The following is an 18,049-nucleotide window of genomic DNA, read 5'->3' on the forward strand; positions in this document are numbered from 1 at the left end:
GGAAAGCTTTTATTCATGCATGTAACAAACTTCTAAATAGAGGAAGTAGTTTATTTATTGTGTTTTACTTACTTTATTCATCAGAGGATAGTTATAGAATCTTCTAAGGAAGTTTTTTAATATACTCTTTAAGTGCTACTTCTCAAGATTCATATTTTCAAATTAATTTGTTATTCTATTTTATGAAGTTGGGTGACGATGAATAGAGAAGTGATGGCAGTAGAATTTAAAATTATTACTAGTCATTGAAGAGTCCATAGCTGTTCTTTAAATTTTAAGTTGACAAATGTATCTAGTCATATGCATCTGTATATCCTGAAAACAGGAAACGTGTTGCAACTTCCTATAGACAATTGATGAAAAACTGGGATTCTTGTTTTAGCTACAAAGTTAAAACATAAATATGAACTTTACCATCTTAAAGTAAAACAAAACAAAAACACACAAATACAAGAACAACCTACGATCAAAGACAACTTTGTGGTTCTCAAGGTTGGGACACTTAAAGGAACAAACATATGATATATTATCCATTAAAAACAAATTGTTAGTATTTCTCTGCTTTGTCTATTTTGTGTTAAATGTTGAAATTCCTTTAGGTGGATTTAATGGTGATTTTTGAAGTAAAAAAAAAAAAAAGACTGAGATTCAAGGACTACCTACACCTTAAACAACAAGTATAGTTCCAAGGTTTAAATATTGAGAGTTCTTTAGAAACATTTGCAATTATGGTTTCAAACTGATATAATTATGGCTGTGTTTTTCCTTGGAGTATGGTCCAACAGCTTGTGCCAAGAAATTAACTTCCTTTATTGATGGATTCACAATAGAATTGGCCAAGTTGAGAGATTTACTAATATTGTTAAAAACTCACATTTATTAGAACAAAGATCTTTTTTTTTCCAATCAAATGTAAGGTTAACCAGCTTTAGAGACCTTTTCAGCCATTATGAATTATCTTTTTGTTGCTTAAGTTATTGCTGTTCAACAAACATCCTATAGGACAGTCAGAGCAGAAAACTACGCTAAGGAAGCCACCGGAAAGGGCGTGCCGGAACTTGTGGTGTCTCAAACACAGCTCACTTCCAGTAAAGCAGGATGACAACTGCCTAGACCACTAGCACTCAAGTTCACGCCTTAAATACACAACCAGATTTTACAATTCAACTTGAACCCACCACTCCTCTGATTGGTGCACACTAAAACCTAGTAAGCCCATTACACCTATTATTAAAGGGGTGTCCATAACCCCTTATAATAAAAATTCACAGCTAATATTGACTATATCACGTTGCCAACTGGCAGGCCGAATGACCTTTTTATTTTAAATCTTCACAACTTTGATTTCATCAACCTTAACTTAGAAAACTGCTGCAGTGCTGAAATGACAATAAATGCTTTGTGTCTAAGGAGACAAAATTTCCATGTAGATGTGGTATCACTGAAATTCTGTAATTCTACATGGTCGTAATACTTAGTTCTTCATGCGCTATTACCAAATATAGACTGTCAATATTTTCCTGCAATTTAAAATTATGATACTGAACTGACTGGAGATGCAAGTTCCTAAAAACAGAACCTCTGTCTGGGCTTGTGTTCTCCCTCCCATGGTAAAACGTATTAATTTTAAAAAAAAAATATCAGATTAATTTAAAATGTGTCTTACTTTGTATTCTGGAATTGACAAAAGGTGGAGAGAGATTGTCGTGTGACCCAAGGTCCCTGCTGGTCATATGGTCATAGGGAGTCCCATCTCCATAGTTCTGTAAATAAAATAACAGCGTGTTTCAATTTTACATTAAAAAAAAAAATCAGCATGTACATATGCCCCCAAAGCAATTGGAGTCCACCATTCCGACCTGGGAAGCTCATGATAGGGAACCTGCCTCTTCACGGGTGCGGTGGGTAAATGAGGGATCGAGAGTCTGCAGAGTTCAGTTTTCCTCATAACTACTGTGAAATCCAGGGAATAATCACAGTACCAACTACATGACGCTGTTGATGTGATTAAGTGAAATAATGTATGTAAAACACCTGACACATAAAATATGTTGTAAATATTAAAAGTTGTTATTTTGATAAGCCAACATTATTTTTAAAAAGTAGAACAAGGTCGTGCTATAAAAGAAAATTTCCCATAGCCTGCAATGAATTGCTTTTGGAAGACCAAGGTAAAGCCTTTTCAATAGCAACATTTGGTTTTTATGATACTGAAATTTCAGTGTTTTGGGTATAGTTGTTGTGATTATAAGACAACTGTATCATTCTATTAGGGAATTAACACATAGAATGTTAAAATTATTACAATACGACTATGAACGAACATCGAAACTTTAGCATAAATTAGTACTTCTGGATTTGAACAAAGTGCGTCACAAAAGAATGGTTTTAAAGCAGACATTACTTTTTGGCAGGAATTTGTCACTATTATGATTAACTCATTGTTTTAATGGTAATTTAAAATTAAAATAATGTTTTCAAACTGCCCAGTCACTTATTTAATGGAGGAATTTGATAACATATAGGAAAGAAAATCATCTATATTATATGGTTCAAATTTCAGTCTACTGAAGTTCATTAAGTAACCCCCCCCCAATAAAAAAAAAAGTCATTCTGCTCAGCTGGTTGCACTGCCCATAAAGACTAAGTGAAATTTACTCAGAGGTGTCAGTTGGCATGTTATCGAAAGGGCACTCTGCCCACACAAAAAAGACGGATGTTGTATGAAAAATGAAAATGCATGTCACCTCACGAAAGAATAAATGGAACCCTTAACATTCCAAACAGCCCCATTTACAATTGCCTTTCCTCATTTATAAAAAGTAACTTAAATGATACTGCGATCTAATGCTGTCGATATGTCAGTATATAGAAAGATGTCACATTGTAAACACCTAGCATTGGTTTTACATTCACTCATTCGACACTAGGCATTACATAATACTAATTATGATTTATTAAGTGTCCTCATCCTAGAGAGCATACTAAAAGCTTAATATACATTATCTAATTTAAACCTCAGCACAGTACTGCAAGGTAGTTGAAAATATCACCACTTTAAGATGAGAGACGAGAGACTTAGCCTGGTTGTACAGGTCAAGTCACCCGCAATCATCTGCTTCATGCAAACTCTGGATTCAGAAAATATAAATTGCAAATACTGATTCAAACTTATTCACCAACATAGTCCCGGAAAACAGGGGCAGAACAGTTAATGAAAACTAAATAAAAGTCAGAATGATCCTAAATTGCCCTTGTTCTCAGAAATATAATTAAAAGTACTATGTATTAAACTGAGAAATCGCAAGACATGAAGTAAGGCTGAATGAACTAAACAATAGAGAGAAGCACTGTCATCTTCTACACTCGCTGTCAGGGGAATGGATTTATTGCAAGTGCAGAGTGTAACATGAGGAGGAGGAAAGATTTCCTCAACTCATCCACATACCGCATTAGAATGTCAACCTCGACAGCTGCTGCAAGGGCTCAACAAAGTTACTGGGAAGCTCAGAGATCCTGCTGTCCCCTGAAGACTACAGTGAGAACCACGAGGCGAAAGGACAGGTGGAAATGGATAACTACGGCTTGCTGAAATGTCCTCATTTTGACAGCTTGATTACCTTCCTCGCCTCTTATGCCAAAACAGAGCCCTCCCCCAACCTTAAGTTTATGTGTGTACTTAAGAGTAACCTCCCTACAGAATGCTTCATCAATACAGCTGGTTGGGGGAGGTGAAGATGTGTGTTTAGCTATGTGCTCTATTTTTAATTTGCGGTATTATGTGCATATTATGAAAGCTGACATGAATTTTAGAGGGCCTAGAAATGATTCATCTGAAGACAGATTATATATCAAAAAGTACATATTTAAGTTGGAAGGAACATAAAAGATCCACTGGTTCTACTTCTTCATTGTACAAATTAGGAGAATGAAGATCAAAGAGGAAAAATGACATGCCCAAGGTCATATACATACAAAAACACATATTGCCTAACCACCCCACTCCCACCTCATTCCATGGTCTTCCCACTACACCCAAACTAATAAGCAAATCATGGAAGAAAACCATGAAAACGAGTAGCAAAAACCTGAGGCCAAATAGATGAATGAACCGAACTGGGGACCAAAGGTACTCCTAGTGGAATAATCACATGTTTACAAAGTGAAATCAACTGAGATTTATTATGCAGCTCATACTGGTGGACTAGAATTTAGGTCGTCAGAATTATTCAGTCGTCTATTCACACCAATACATTACAAGGATACTAGGATTTTTTCCAAAGTCGTGCCATACTAGATCAATAACTGGCAAAATAAGGCCAAATATTTAATAAAGAGATTTTTCTCCTGGTTAGCAGACATGAAACAGGTGTCAAATTCAATAATAGCATCCCATAAGAGAATGAAGAAAAAACTCCAAACACAAGTTGATCCTCATTAAATTTGGTATGCATCTATATCTGTACAATTGTGTGTGTACGTGAGAGAAACTCACCTTCCGTTTGTCAATTTACATATGTGGGATGTCTGGTTGTGGGAAAAAAGATTAGATATACTTACCCTGGACGGACTTGGATGTCCTCCATTCCCCCAGGACCCTGAGCTACTTCTGTCTTCTACATCTAGGGACAAGAGAAAAGTTCTTTAGGCTTTCTGGCAATAATTCTTTCTTTTTGTATATGCACTTTTAAATTAATGTTTCAAATTAATCTCCTGTTGCCTTTAATTAAGAATCAGGCACGGGGCTAGTATGATGATAGTGGCTTCTGACCCATCTACTTAAATTAACTCATTTAAATTCACAGCAGAAATGAACTGGACCCTCAGGAACCAGAGGTATGAACATAAAATTACTTCCATCTTTCACAGTGTTGCACAGCCTCAACTTTTGTACATGTGAAACTGCTCTTAAAAGTTTTATTTAAATCTCTTGGACAAAATAAGTGTACAAATGCACTCACCCAACCTTAATACAAAACACACACACAAAAAAAAACAAAAAAACACACACACACACACACACAAAAAAACAACAACAACAAAACATTAAATTCAAGTAAGTATTGATACTAACATTGGCAGCATCCATGCCATCATGCTCTTGAATATTTTGTGGTCTCTAGCCAAGGCTTGTCACACCAGACAACAAGCACGCAACAAAATGTACAAAAGAAAAATTCAGTTGGCTATTGCACCCAGTACATTGCAAGGATATTAGGATTTTGCTTTTTAAGTTGTTTTAAGACATCACTGTATTAGTCTTTGAATTTCTTTAAATAGATTTAGCCACCTGGCCTCAGATCCTTAATCTGGGCATTGAGATGTGGAGATAAAAGTGATTAAAGCAATGTTTTATTTTGAGTAATGATGGTGAAGAGACCTACATGAACTGCTGAGAAGTTGGAATTCTTCTAAAATCTGTAGCAGCGAAACTCTAATGCTGACCAGATTACTAAATGCTCAATCAGTGCTTCAAGTGGCAAATACTCAGGATAGAGAGTAGAATAGCTAAGTTATCATATTAATTGCTTAAAACATAAAAGTGTTTTAAAGATCAGTCACTCTATATTTAGAAATGGCTTTGAGATTTTTGATGAAAGGCCCTTTATAAGTATGAAAAGTTTCACTGTTCTATTATTGATCACGGTTGATAACAGACGCCATCACAAACTTGCTCTGACAGAATTGGAGGAGGAGGTGTGAAACTTTGGTTCAGCAGACATAATCCCATTTATTGTGTTTCCTAACATTTCAGTGATACTGTTTATTCTCTTAATGCACTACTGTCATTCCTTTTATTACTGCTATTTTATTATCAGTAGAAGTAATCATAGTATAATTAATTGATTTATTACAGGGTACAGTGGAGCACATGGCGTTTCAGAATATCTTAAGAGGCTGAATAGCAACAACAACAAAAAAACTATTATCACTAAACTTGAATTCTTTCTTTTTTTAAACAAATTATTTCAGTTCCTTTTTTGGTGCTTCAGAAGATAATGCAACTGCAAAGAGATGTACCCTGTGGACAGCTAAAATCAGGGACAGTGAGCTTTAAGGATTGTCAAGAAAGCTCTGGGGAGTGCATCTAATCTGGAGAGAAGGTGCAGTCCTTTCCCCAAATCTGCTGTTTAACAACCCAACCTCCTGGCCTACCCTGTGTATGCTACACCAAAGGACATGATGGAGTGACTTAGAACCCTCTGGATTTTCACACGAATACTTTTTGTAGCTTACAGGGTTCCCTTCATGCTTAACCAAAAATCAAGTGTTTTTCAACAACAACAAAAAATAAATAAATAACAATATAAGTGACATAATCTGTCAAACACTGCAGGTTTTCAGAAGTCTGGCACGTCTTGAACTCCCTTTAACCTGAAACAGCCAGTTTGGATTAATTGGAGAGGTTTCTGCTCTTAAATTTGGCCCCAAAATAATGAAGGAACAGAGTGAATTCCTGTCTCTACCATAAGATGCCCTATTGCTTGGACCCATTTTATCTTCTCAAGAGAAATTAGACATGAAAAGTAGGCAGAGACAAGGAGGAAAGAGGACCATGGTAATACCAGGCCAGTGGTTCTCCACCAGCAGCAATTTTGGCCCCTAGAGGACATTTGGCAATGTCTGGAGACATTATGAGTTGTCACAACTGGGGGAGGAGGAGTGTACTATCTGGCATCTACTCTGGCAGAAACCAGAGATGCTTCTAAACATCCTATAGACACACAGATCAGTCCCCCACAACAAGACATATTCTGGCCCCAAATGTAATTTACACCAGGATTGAAAAGCCTTGTGCTAGAGGAGAAATCATACCAAAGGGCAAAAAGATTTAAAAAACTGATTTGGAGAACAGATATTCTACAATTTGATTTATATTTTAGTACTAACTCTTACTAAATACAGTGACTCGTGCATTTTAACTCAGACCTGAGCTGGAATATTTCAAGAGACCTTCATATACGTCTTTTGTCCACAAAATAAAGGAGAAACGATGGTCAACCAAGCAGCCTGCTAATTAGCAGGCAGATAAAACACATCAAAACTTGAGTATTCCCAACTGGGCAATTTCAAAAGCGAGCAATCCACTAATTAAAAATGCTGGAAGTCTAGCTTTTTCAAAACAGGTTAAATACTGGCTAGGTTCCTTCACAAATAGATTCCCAACCAATCAAATCTGACTGCTCTTTTGCCATCCTTTCCCATTTCCACCTTTTTCATTTCCTGATCTCATGCTGCTGCACCTTCCTCCCAGTTACTGCTATCTTTTTAACAGGCTTTTCCATCCCAGGCCTCCTGCTAGATCAAGAAGATAAGGACAAATCTCTAGCTCTCCCAAACCTAATAGAACAATCACACAATTTCTGATTATATTTTATCTTGGGGGAAAAAATACCTATATCACTGGTGCTCATCATCCATAGCAAGAAGACACAAGGCTATAATGGATATTTGTAACTCATAATGAAGGTAAATGTGTTACTTTTGCTTCCATCTACCCTCCCACTGAGCTTCCTCAGACCTGCCAGTTAGTCAGCATGCATTTCCTCAACAACTATTCCAGTACATCCCAAAGTGAATGTGCGGACCACCCTACATCAGAATCCCCAGCCGTGCTCATTTCAGCATCTTAGGATTCATGAGACCTAGTGAGTCTGGATCTCTGGGGATGGGGTCAAGAAAACAACAACAGAACAAAACAAACAAACAAAACGTGCTTTTAACAAGGTCCCCATGTAATTTCATGCACACAGGAATTTGAGATCCCCTAGCCTACTCTCCTGGGAACACAAGACAGATGCATGTCCCACATGACCGACAGTTTCCTCTCTCACTCCTTATCTTAAAATCCCTGCCTAGGTTGCCGGTTTTAGCAGCACTTAACACACAACCATCACATCTGTATCCCAGCAGTTCTTGCCCAGACTAACTTTCTATGTACACGGTGCACATGGCCTCCCCTTGGCCGTCCCTTACTCCCACTCCCTCCTGGTGTACCTGAACATGGCACACACTTTTATATCTCCATGTTTTCGGATCTCTATTTTCTTTGCCTGGGCTGTTCTTCGTATCTCAAAAAATAATAGCAGCTAACAGTCAGTGAGCTTAAATATGTGTCAGACAACTGCTGAGCACTTCAATGCACTCGTAGTATCTCCATTTTATAAATGAGAAAACTGAGGCTCAGCTCGGGTAGAAAACTGCCCCAGGGTGACAATAAATGGCAAAACTGGCCAGCACAGGTGCTGCCAATGCTCAAAGCCAGTGAGTGTTCTCCCCTACCACATAAATGCTCGCCACCCCCACGCCCACCCGTTAAGGACTGCCAATCTCACCATGACCAGATCAAATGTTACCTCCAGTCACTTCTCCCCAGACAGAATGAATGTATTTATTTGGGCATGTTCATTCTTGTGTCCACAAAGCATTACAGAATTACATACGATACAATACAAATATAAAAGTAAATATTTGAAGAAATCAAGAGACTGAAAAACAAAGGCAGGAAAACAATAAATCCAGAAGTGTTGTGAGCTTATCAAAATGTACACTTTGAAAGACTGGAGAGGGGGTCAAAATTCTACAAGCTACAGAGTGGGCAAAGCAAAGAGTGAAACAAGATTCACAGCGAGAATTGGATGAAAACACAGATTGTTCAGGAAATCCATGAAGGTGACACAGTAACATGAAACTGCCAGGGATAGAAGCAGTCTGAGTATTTAGTTCTCACCTCTCCTTTGTTCTGTTTCCACCCTCTACCCACGATGAGAATAAATGACAGAAAGACCAGTAGGAGGGAAAGCAGAATAGCAAGTGGATGATAGAAATTATTCTTCCACAAGGCTGAAATGGACTCAACTGCCCAAGATTTTTCTAATTTTACCATAACCTAGGACAGACATAGTAACTTACACGTGATTTCCTTAGGAGGCAGCCTGACAATACCCAAACTTTCCTTTTATTTGAGTAGTTCTTCATAAGCCCTTTCTAAAATGTCTGACATTTCAGCACTAAACCACCAAAGCGAGGTTTGGGCAGAAGTAGGACCAAACACTCCATTTAGAGAAATGATATACAGACAAAATTTTTAATTTCTATAATTTCCCATCTACTATATTCATTAAACTTGTGATTTGATTATTCAAATTTCCACTTTGCTTATATGGACCACGAAATCAAAACTATGAGTTAGACCAGACGAATATCAGAAAATAGCACGGGGAATTTGGATGGAAACCTGGATTTTAGTAGCGACTGCATTAACCAGCTCTATGGTCTGAGCCAGTCCCTGGTCTCTCAGAACCCATTTTCGTCAACTGTAAAGTAAGTGGGTTTGATTTCCATTCTTGGAAATAGGGCAGGCTATGACACCTCACATACACACACACACACACACACACACACACACACACACACACAATATTGGGTTAAAAAAATTTTAATCTTCCTTAAAATACCAATGAGCTGACTACAGAGTAAGGAATTATCAAGCCAAAATCAAAGTGAAAGCTGGAACCTAGGGAGGAAGACATTTTGCCCTGAGGATATGTGCCAACCTAGAAAATTAATGGCCTCTTGGGTCTAAAAGAACAGAAGTGAAAACCCAGGACCCACCCAAAGTAGGTATTTAACAGGAGATAAGGGGATAATAGGATTTCCAACTTCAAGTAGTTATTATTAAAGTAAATGAGTTAATTAATACTTGCTAAACACTTAGGGGAGTACCTAGCCTACACTAAATACTCAGTAACCAATATCTGCCATGAGAGCCTAATATATACCAAAATCTAGATAATTAAACCACATAAATATGTAAAATTGTGATCTATTCAAGAAAATCTGAGTCTCACATTTTTATGACTACTAGTTCTGTTAAACAGGTCAGAGACTTTCAAATATTCTCCTGGATTTTAGAAATAGCCAATATGCTTAAAAGTGAACAAATCTCACCTTCTCCATGAATCTCTGCAGCACAATCACACTGAAAATTCAGTAAGCATTAGATTTGTTTTGTAAGTTAATTTACCTTTAGAATATTCTCTATACATCTCACCCTTTCGACATATTTCTGTGTGCTGTATAAATGATATGCTGTCAGAAGTTACGTATGCCGACCAATGGCCCAAGCTTAGAACATCGACTAAATATCAAGTAGGTTTAAACTTGATTTGAAATGAACAAGTGTGAGAGTTACCTAACTTTGCTGATTTGGGGTAATTAGAGTTGTGTGTTGGTTCTTTCCATACGTCATGCCCAGATCATGCCAAACACCCTATTGTTTCATGAAGTCAGAAAATAACCAAAGGGTTTTCCTGCATTGCGCTAAGACTGGACAAATCCCTACTCTTCTAAAAATATATTGATTTCCCGATGAACGCTTCACTACTCAGAATGCATTGGGAGACTGAGGCTAAGTTTTTCCTGGAAAGATAATCACTCTGAAACATGTTGAATTCTACCCCATCTTAAATCCTTCGCTCTGCAACAACAAGTACTATTAAATATCCTCCACATCATCATGGAGACTCACAGACTGCGTACATCTGTGGCTCCTACTAATTTCCTAGTCCAGGAAGAACCCTTGGCTGAGCCCTCCACACAAACTGAGATGGCATATGCTCTCCGTCAGTGCCAGATGAATTTAGAGTTCAAAATATTTCATCAGCAAAGAGCGTGTTCAGGATGTGCACATTTTCATTAGCAGGCAGTATAATAAGAGCTTTAAGGAGAGTAATCTGAACTCAAATGTGAGTTCTCCGACAGAGGAAGGAAGAGTGAAGGAGCTTCAAATATTGATAGACAATGTCCACACTACCATGAGCACTTCTTTCTGTTTCTGTAAGAAACAAGATATACTTCATAATGAGTGATCTGAGTGACGAGCAACTTCCAGCCCTTTCCAAATCGACTGAGCAAACGATGAGGGTTGTGGCAAGGGGTCTCACACAAATTCTAAGATCCTTCAAATATAAAGAACAGAGACCTGGGCTTTCCATTTTCCTATCATTGTTGTCAACACTAGCTTTCTCAGCACTAATGAGTTTCCTTACGCAATAAATCTAAAAACTCAAAGGTCAAGTACAAGATGATCTTACGGTTTATATAAACATATAAATTGGATAAGGAAGGGTAAAATGTGGATGTACTAGGGGAAAAGTATAGTGTAGGAAAATTTGTTCAGAGGGAAATGATTTCAGTATCTTCGCCTTTATTAACCTCCAACTTAAACTTCCATGAACGTGTCCTTTAGAACACTGTTTAAAACAATGCTATTTTCCTTAAGTTCAAAATAAACTATTTTTTCCAAACTGTACACTACACTTATCTCAGATATTTAAAATATGGAGTTAAATGCATTTTTTAGTGCTACAAAACAGGAAAAGAAATTCAGATAATATGAAAGGAACTAAATAAAACACATAATTATTGTATTATAAATATGACAGTAGTGTTCCTTATTCTGAAACTCGGAAATCTTCCTGAAACTCAAGGTGTATAGCGAGTATATTATGAAATTGAGACAAAAGTAACCGTGAAGTCTTTATATCAATCCATACAATTTGGAAGTATCAATGGCAATCTAACTTGAATAATACATTAACTTGAATAATCTAACAGGAAAGACATGGGTGTTATTTAGCATCCTTGCATTTCAAATGTGTGAAACCAACCAGCCAGTTTCTTCCTCTTAAAGAGATGTCAGTCCTTCTTCCTTAGAAGGATCCCATCTTCCTAAGTAAGAGCCCAGAAAGAAGAAGAGCCATGAATAACTGAGGCAAGAGTACAACAAGGTGAATTCTACACGCCTCCTTTGACTTTCTGAAATGTAACCCGTCTAAAAGCACTTAATAAAAATCAGTCTTCCTAGATACTGTTGTTGGGGTGGGGTGGGGTAAACTTATTTAAAATCAGTTGAGAATAACAGCTGGAAGTAAACTGCCATATCTACAGACTTTGAAACATACCACCTAACTCCAATATTACACAGAGAAGCTTCCAAGTGATTAAATTAAAAGTGAATATAATTTGGGGAAATTTTTAACTAGGTGCTCGGTATCTCTCAAAGATGTATTTTCAAACATGCATCAAAAAATGTGAGAAATAAAAAGTAGATACTTCAGAAGACAACATGTTAAACAACAAAGGAATATATTTTAAAATATGCTTCATTTCATAATGGAGTAGAATATGTAACTCTGATAACCTGTACATGTGATTATACAGGTATTTTTCAACTCACACATGTAATTTTTATGTTTCAAAATCCATAATACTGTAATGACTTAAGACATGCAAATTGATATTTAAAATGCCTATTTGATAAATAATTTATTACATTTATTCCAATGGAGAGGGAAAAGAGAGCCGAGATGAAACGTATGACAGTTTTATCTTTTCTCCTTCTCCCCCTATACCTCTGTTCTCCCTAGGGTACCATTTGTGAGGCTCTGAGAAAGGGCTGCTGGCTTAATTGAAATATTTGTAGGCTGTAATTGCTCTGCATAACCACAATGGTCCACTTTTCCCAAATGGCATGGATTCTTCTTGCTTTCCTCTTTTCCTTCTCTTTCCTTTTATATTTTAACAACGTCTACTTCTCCTGCTTCTTCTAGTCTCATCTCATCTCATTCCCTACTCCAGATGCTTAACTAATATGGGTGAAGCCAAACAGTTTGACATATTCAAAAACCTTCCCCCAAATCCAGTTTTGCTTACAATGATCACTCCCATAAACTTGATTTTTCATTCTGTCCTTTCAGTGTCCCAGTCGTCTACCTGTGTTTAACACTGCAGCCTCTGACCTGGCAACGACAAGCAATCAATCTTACATGTTATCTTCAGGGGTCATGTCTTAGTTTTAGGCCAATTTTCTTTGTATTTAGGCTCAAATGTGCAAACCGCACTATATTACTCTGCAAAACATCAATGAGAAGGCTTAATTAAGTAACACTGACAGATAAATCCATTTCTTTCACAGTAATCAAATCAAAGCAGGTTGACATAACACAGGAACTTAATACAGTTATTCCCTTGTAATTGGAAAAAGGCCCTTTACTTCTCATTAAAGCAATCTTCTGGGTATTGGCATAATAAGAAGGCTGAGAGCTTTAATACTGCCCTATAAAAGTCTCAAGATACAGACCCCTTAAGCAAACAAGCCAGATTATCTAATTCCTTGATCACAGCAGAACATGTAGTTCCTACTGTTTTAAACTACTAATTCTTTATCTCTGCTGCAATTAAAAAGAGGTAAATCAGTATCAAACGCATACAATGGAAATCTATAAAAAATGCATAAACTGTTTACAGTTTTATAAATCTATCTCCACATGTATTTGAAGGGAAGCAGTCCATTAAAAAATGAATTTGGAATACTTCACAAACGTGAAATTGTAATAGCTTGGGTCGGGGGAATAATCTCTTTATTTTTACTTAATGGGCTCAACAGGATGTATTTTGCCTAAATATACAGTCTGATCCTCAACCATACAACTTTGACAATCAGAATTGTGAGAGAAGGGCATTTGTAGAAGAAGAACATGTAATTTTTGTAGCATTTAAAGAACAGTAAGTCACCTAGTGAACTATAAGCTGCTCAGACCAGACTGAAACCCACAAAAAAACCCAACAGTATATACCAAGTTCATACTCCTAAACTAAACAAAGTCAATTTTCACCCTTCACTCCAAATTTGAGGGAGTTTCTGCTACTTATCTAATGGCATCTGACATATAATCTAAGCTTCTGATTCTCAAATGTGGCTAACCATCAAAATCCTCCATGAACCTTAAAAAAAAAAAAAAGAAAAAAAAATGGATATCCTGGCCCCACCTGGACAATAATAACGAAAAGATCAAGGACTGAAGTCAAGAAAATAATATATCTTTAAATTTTCCTGTGTTTCTCTCCATTTTTTAAATTTTAAAACATTTTAATTAAATTACAACACAGGTAAAACTAGGTAATTTGTTGTGTCTTGACCATTTGCGAGTAGGTTGTTGCATCAGTCATATCCTTTTATCCCAAAGTACTTCTGTGTGTATTTCCTAAGAACAAAACCAGTATAGTTATCAAAATCAGGAAATCTACAGTTGATGTAATGCTTTCATTTAATCCATAGTCCACGGTTGACAACTGACCTCAAGGATAATAAACAGATTTAACCAACCACCAAAAAAGAGAAAAAAAGTCCAGCATTACTCACGGCATTTAATCAGCATATCTCTCTCATCTAGTATTTTAATCAGTAACAGTTCCTCAGTCTTTCTTTTCTTTTGTAATATTGGCATTTTTGAAGAGCGCTGACCAGTTATTTTATAGATGTTTCTTAACTTGGCTTTACCTGATGCTTCCTTGTGATTATATTTGGGTGGACATCATACTATAATACAAAAGCGGCCTTGTGTCTTTCCCAGGATGTCACATACAGAGCCACATGATGGCATGGTGGCCTGCCCCTTTCATCTGTTATGCTCATTCCATCACCTGGTCAAGGTATTACGGGATTCTCCACTGCATAATTAGAACTTTTCCCTGTGCAACTAATCAGCAATATATGGGGAGATACTTTAAGACCATTCCAACTAAGTTTTATTATGTTCTTATTGAAAAAAAAAAATTGAAACACAAAAGCATATAAAGTAAAAAGCGAAAATTCCCCCACCTTCAATATCATTGATAACCCTTAATGGTTTTCTAGGCAGCCTTACAGATCCTCTGGTCTGTGATCAACTGGTTTTAAAACCCCATAAATATAGGGCAATAAATGCAAAACTTAACTGAAATTTCTGTCCTATCTGAATTGGTAAGAAATAGTCCTCGATTGTTGATTTATGTGCTAGTGACATCTCAACGGATAAAATTATTAGTGCTCGCCATGTGACATAGGTGGGGGTGGGGAGGACAGCGACAAGATTAATACATGAAGGCATATTATACTATTAACTTTGAAGGAATTCAGTCAAGATAAAGACAAGATCGAACCACCCTCTTGTGAATCAACGCAATGCATAAAGCCAAGGTAAACGATCCATTCTGGAGTTGGTGCTGCTTTGAATGGCTGTCCCTTACATCTTTGCACATTCTCTAAACCACTGCGTAAAAAGGAGATCCAACCATAGCAGTAGCACTTCCCATAGAGAAGGACCCATATGACAGGCAGAGAAAAATCCAGTGCGGTTTTCATGGGCCGGCAAAACAAACAAACTAGGAAACAGATCTAAAAGGTTTTTAAAAGTGGGACGTAAACTAACACCTTAAAAAGAATATATTGTCCCACATTTAGAGATCAGGTGTACAAATGAACTAGTCACAGTCAAAAAGTGAGGAGAAAAACTTAAGCATAGAAAAGACTGGAAGCGGAACTTGGTCATTTGATAGAACATATATGCATATTATATAATATTGAGTGCATTAACTTATTATCATCAATATAAGGTGGAAATAGTTCCTTTAACCCTTGGGTGAAGCCCATGTCACTTTATAAAGTAAACAGTGATGGTGGATTTCAACTCTGGATTATAAATGCTGAGAAAAATTTCCCTACAATTCCATTTCAGCCAAATGCCTGGCAGATGTTGGCAAAGGTTTTTCATAGTCGGGCTCATAAGTGTGTGTATGTGTGTGTGTAGTCAGAAGAATGTCTGGTAACCTAAAGGGTTTTTACGTTTTATCTCACAATAATGTAACCACACTTTTGTGTTACGCTATCTGCTTTCCAAAATGTCTTTTTATATTCATCTCATTTTAAATGATTTATCTGGAATCACAGAAAATATGAAACTGGGATCAAGAGAAGTTGCATTCTTAAGTATAAGCAGACTAATACCATTTTTCAAAAGCATGAAAACAAAAATCAAAAGAAAAAGAAATTGGTAATTATCTCCTAAGAGAGGCCATTGTTTTCTCCTCTTTAATTCTAACAGGTAACAGAATACTTGCTTAAGTTCCCTAGAACACTTGCAAAACTAGGAAAGGTCGATGGTATTACAATGACTGAGTTTCCTACCTAGCAATATGCATTTTAAAATCGTATCAGCAATGAAAACAAACATTGCTAGTCTCCCCCTCTGAGCTTCCCTGCATCCCACACAGCATCATTTTACCAACATGACACAAGTTTGAGAAAGGCCCAGGTCTGTAATAGCAGGTCTGGTCTAGAATAACAAAAATAGACTATTCCCCTAAATGCTGCTACTCTTACTTTCACTTTCAAGTGTTTTAAAACATTCTCATAACTGAAACAGTCCAAGTACATCTGCATTAACTACTAGTGCTGCTTTTGGGGGTAGAAATTGAAAGACATTAGAAAGAATCAACTGGTATTTTCCTAAGTTTACATCAATCAAATGCATGGGAATAAGCATTTTGGTTTTTTAGTTGGTCTGCAACTTGGATGTTGCCTGCCTTTTGCCTATCTGATAACTGATGGATTATTAGTCAGAAAAGATGAGTTGCTATGGTGTACCGGTCTTACAAATTCACTAAGTGGAAAGGTACAAAGCTGTAACTCTTCCTCAGGAATGGAAGAAATGTCCTTAGTTTGAAAGGAGATAGACACAAAGACCTGAAGAATGACGATAACCAGGCATCTTGAGAGAAAAGAAGAAGCAGGGAAGGGGTTCAGGGGAAGCCACAGCTGTCAGTAGAGAATAATGATTTATCTGATGAGATTAGCAGAAAGTTTGATTAGTAAAGATGCCTTCTTAACATAGCAAAGATTGCAATACTACTTTAAGATGTAGTTGTAGGAAAAAACAGTGCCTGCCAAATGTGGTCTGTAACAGCACAAGCTAGCCATGAGTGATACAGTGGGAAAATAGCCACTAAGCCAGATTTTATTTGATTTATACTGATGATTTTTATTAGAATACATGGATCATTGCTTCAACCTTTCCATGTAAAACCAAATCAAATTCAAAAACTCACACATCAGTCACCTAACCTTATGTCATTCCGTCTGCTTTACTAAAGTTGAGCCACATTTCAGCTGATCTGTCCTCGATAAATCGTTCAGCTACTCAAAACTGTTGGGCCAAATTCTGGGAGGGAAGTGGTACACAAAAGAAACCGCTAAATCTGCAGTTACAAATAAGAAAGCCAAAGAAAAGAAATACTGCAAGCCTCATAAATACAGAAGGAAATCAAAGCAACATATAGTCAATGCAAACCAGGACAAAATAAATTCTTTTTCATAGAATCAAATGTATTGTAATTTATCTTTCAATGGTCTACCTACCCCTCAGCTTCTTCCTACTTTAATTCAAGGCACTGGACAGGGCTCTGCAAAGCAACTGCTCCAAAACCAGAGAGAAGTCCACAATTATATGGCATATGGAGATCTAATCAGTTTTACAAATAATCAGTTTTACAAATTAAAAACATTAAAAACTTTAAGATAAAAATTAAAAATATGAAATAATACATTTGTGGAAAGCCTCTATACTATTTATAAAAACTGCTTCACTAAAAGCAATGAAATTGAATTACACGAAACATGGCAATGAGTTTCCAAAGGAAGAGTACCTATATCCTACTTCCCACCGTTCCTTCACCTTATTCTTTTTGTGTTAGCACTTTTCCTTTCTTCCCAAGCAACATCGCGATTTCAATTTAAACCTATAAGCAGCTATAATTATTGTTTGAATATCCGTTTCTAGTTAAGAAATCAGTTCCATCTTCATGATTTCCTTTAGTCTCCCAAACTCCTGAAATGCATGTTATTAGTTTCTCTTCACGGAAGGTAAACAACTTTCCCACTTAAAGGCCACCAGCGGGTCTCATATGCAATGTCTTCTAGAGGCTGTGTCTGTAACACATGGTAGTACCTTAGTTGAAAACCCAGTGACTGTGAAAACTAAGTGGTCACCAAACTTTCAGGTCCTGGTATAACTCTCCGTGGCTATGTTTTCACCAGTCCCCATTTCTACCCACCCCCACCAACCCCAAACACACAGGAAGTCTGTATGTCCTGTCCTCCTTTGCAGTAGAATTGGATCATGTGACTAAGACTTGGCCAACAGAATGTGAGAGGAAGTAACGTGTGCCG

At 36.9% G+C, this 18,049-nt stretch overlaps 1 protein-coding gene across 20 annotated transcripts in view; it reads right to left on the reverse strand.

The window, feature by feature from the left end:
• TCF4 (transcription factor 4) overlaps positions 1-18,049 on the reverse strand; it is a 345,979-nt gene that overhangs the window by 228,428 nt on the left and 99,502 nt on the right. For 17 of the 20 annotated variants that reach the window (XM_074339930.2, XM_019722107.3, XM_019722094.3 and 14 more), the window contains 2 exons: positions 4,561-4,622; positions 1,667-1,763 (listed from right to left, as the gene is read on the reverse strand). The exons of the other annotated variants lie outside the window; for them this stretch is intronic. In XM_074339930.2, coding sequence (XP_074196031.1) covers positions 1,667-1,763; positions 4,561-4,622 — 159 coding nt within the window. The remainder of the gene's footprint in view (positions 1-1,666; positions 1,764-4,560; positions 4,623-18,049) is intronic. 20 annotated transcript variants of the gene reach the window in all.

This window comes from Rhinolophus sinicus, chromosome 4 (assembly GCF_057876585.1).
Source record: "Rhinolophus sinicus isolate RSI-liver-muscle chromosome 4, RSI-T2T, whole genome shotgun sequence".
NCBI lineage: Eukaryota > Metazoa > Chordata > Mammalia > Chiroptera > Rhinolophidae > Rhinolophus > Rhinolophus sinicus.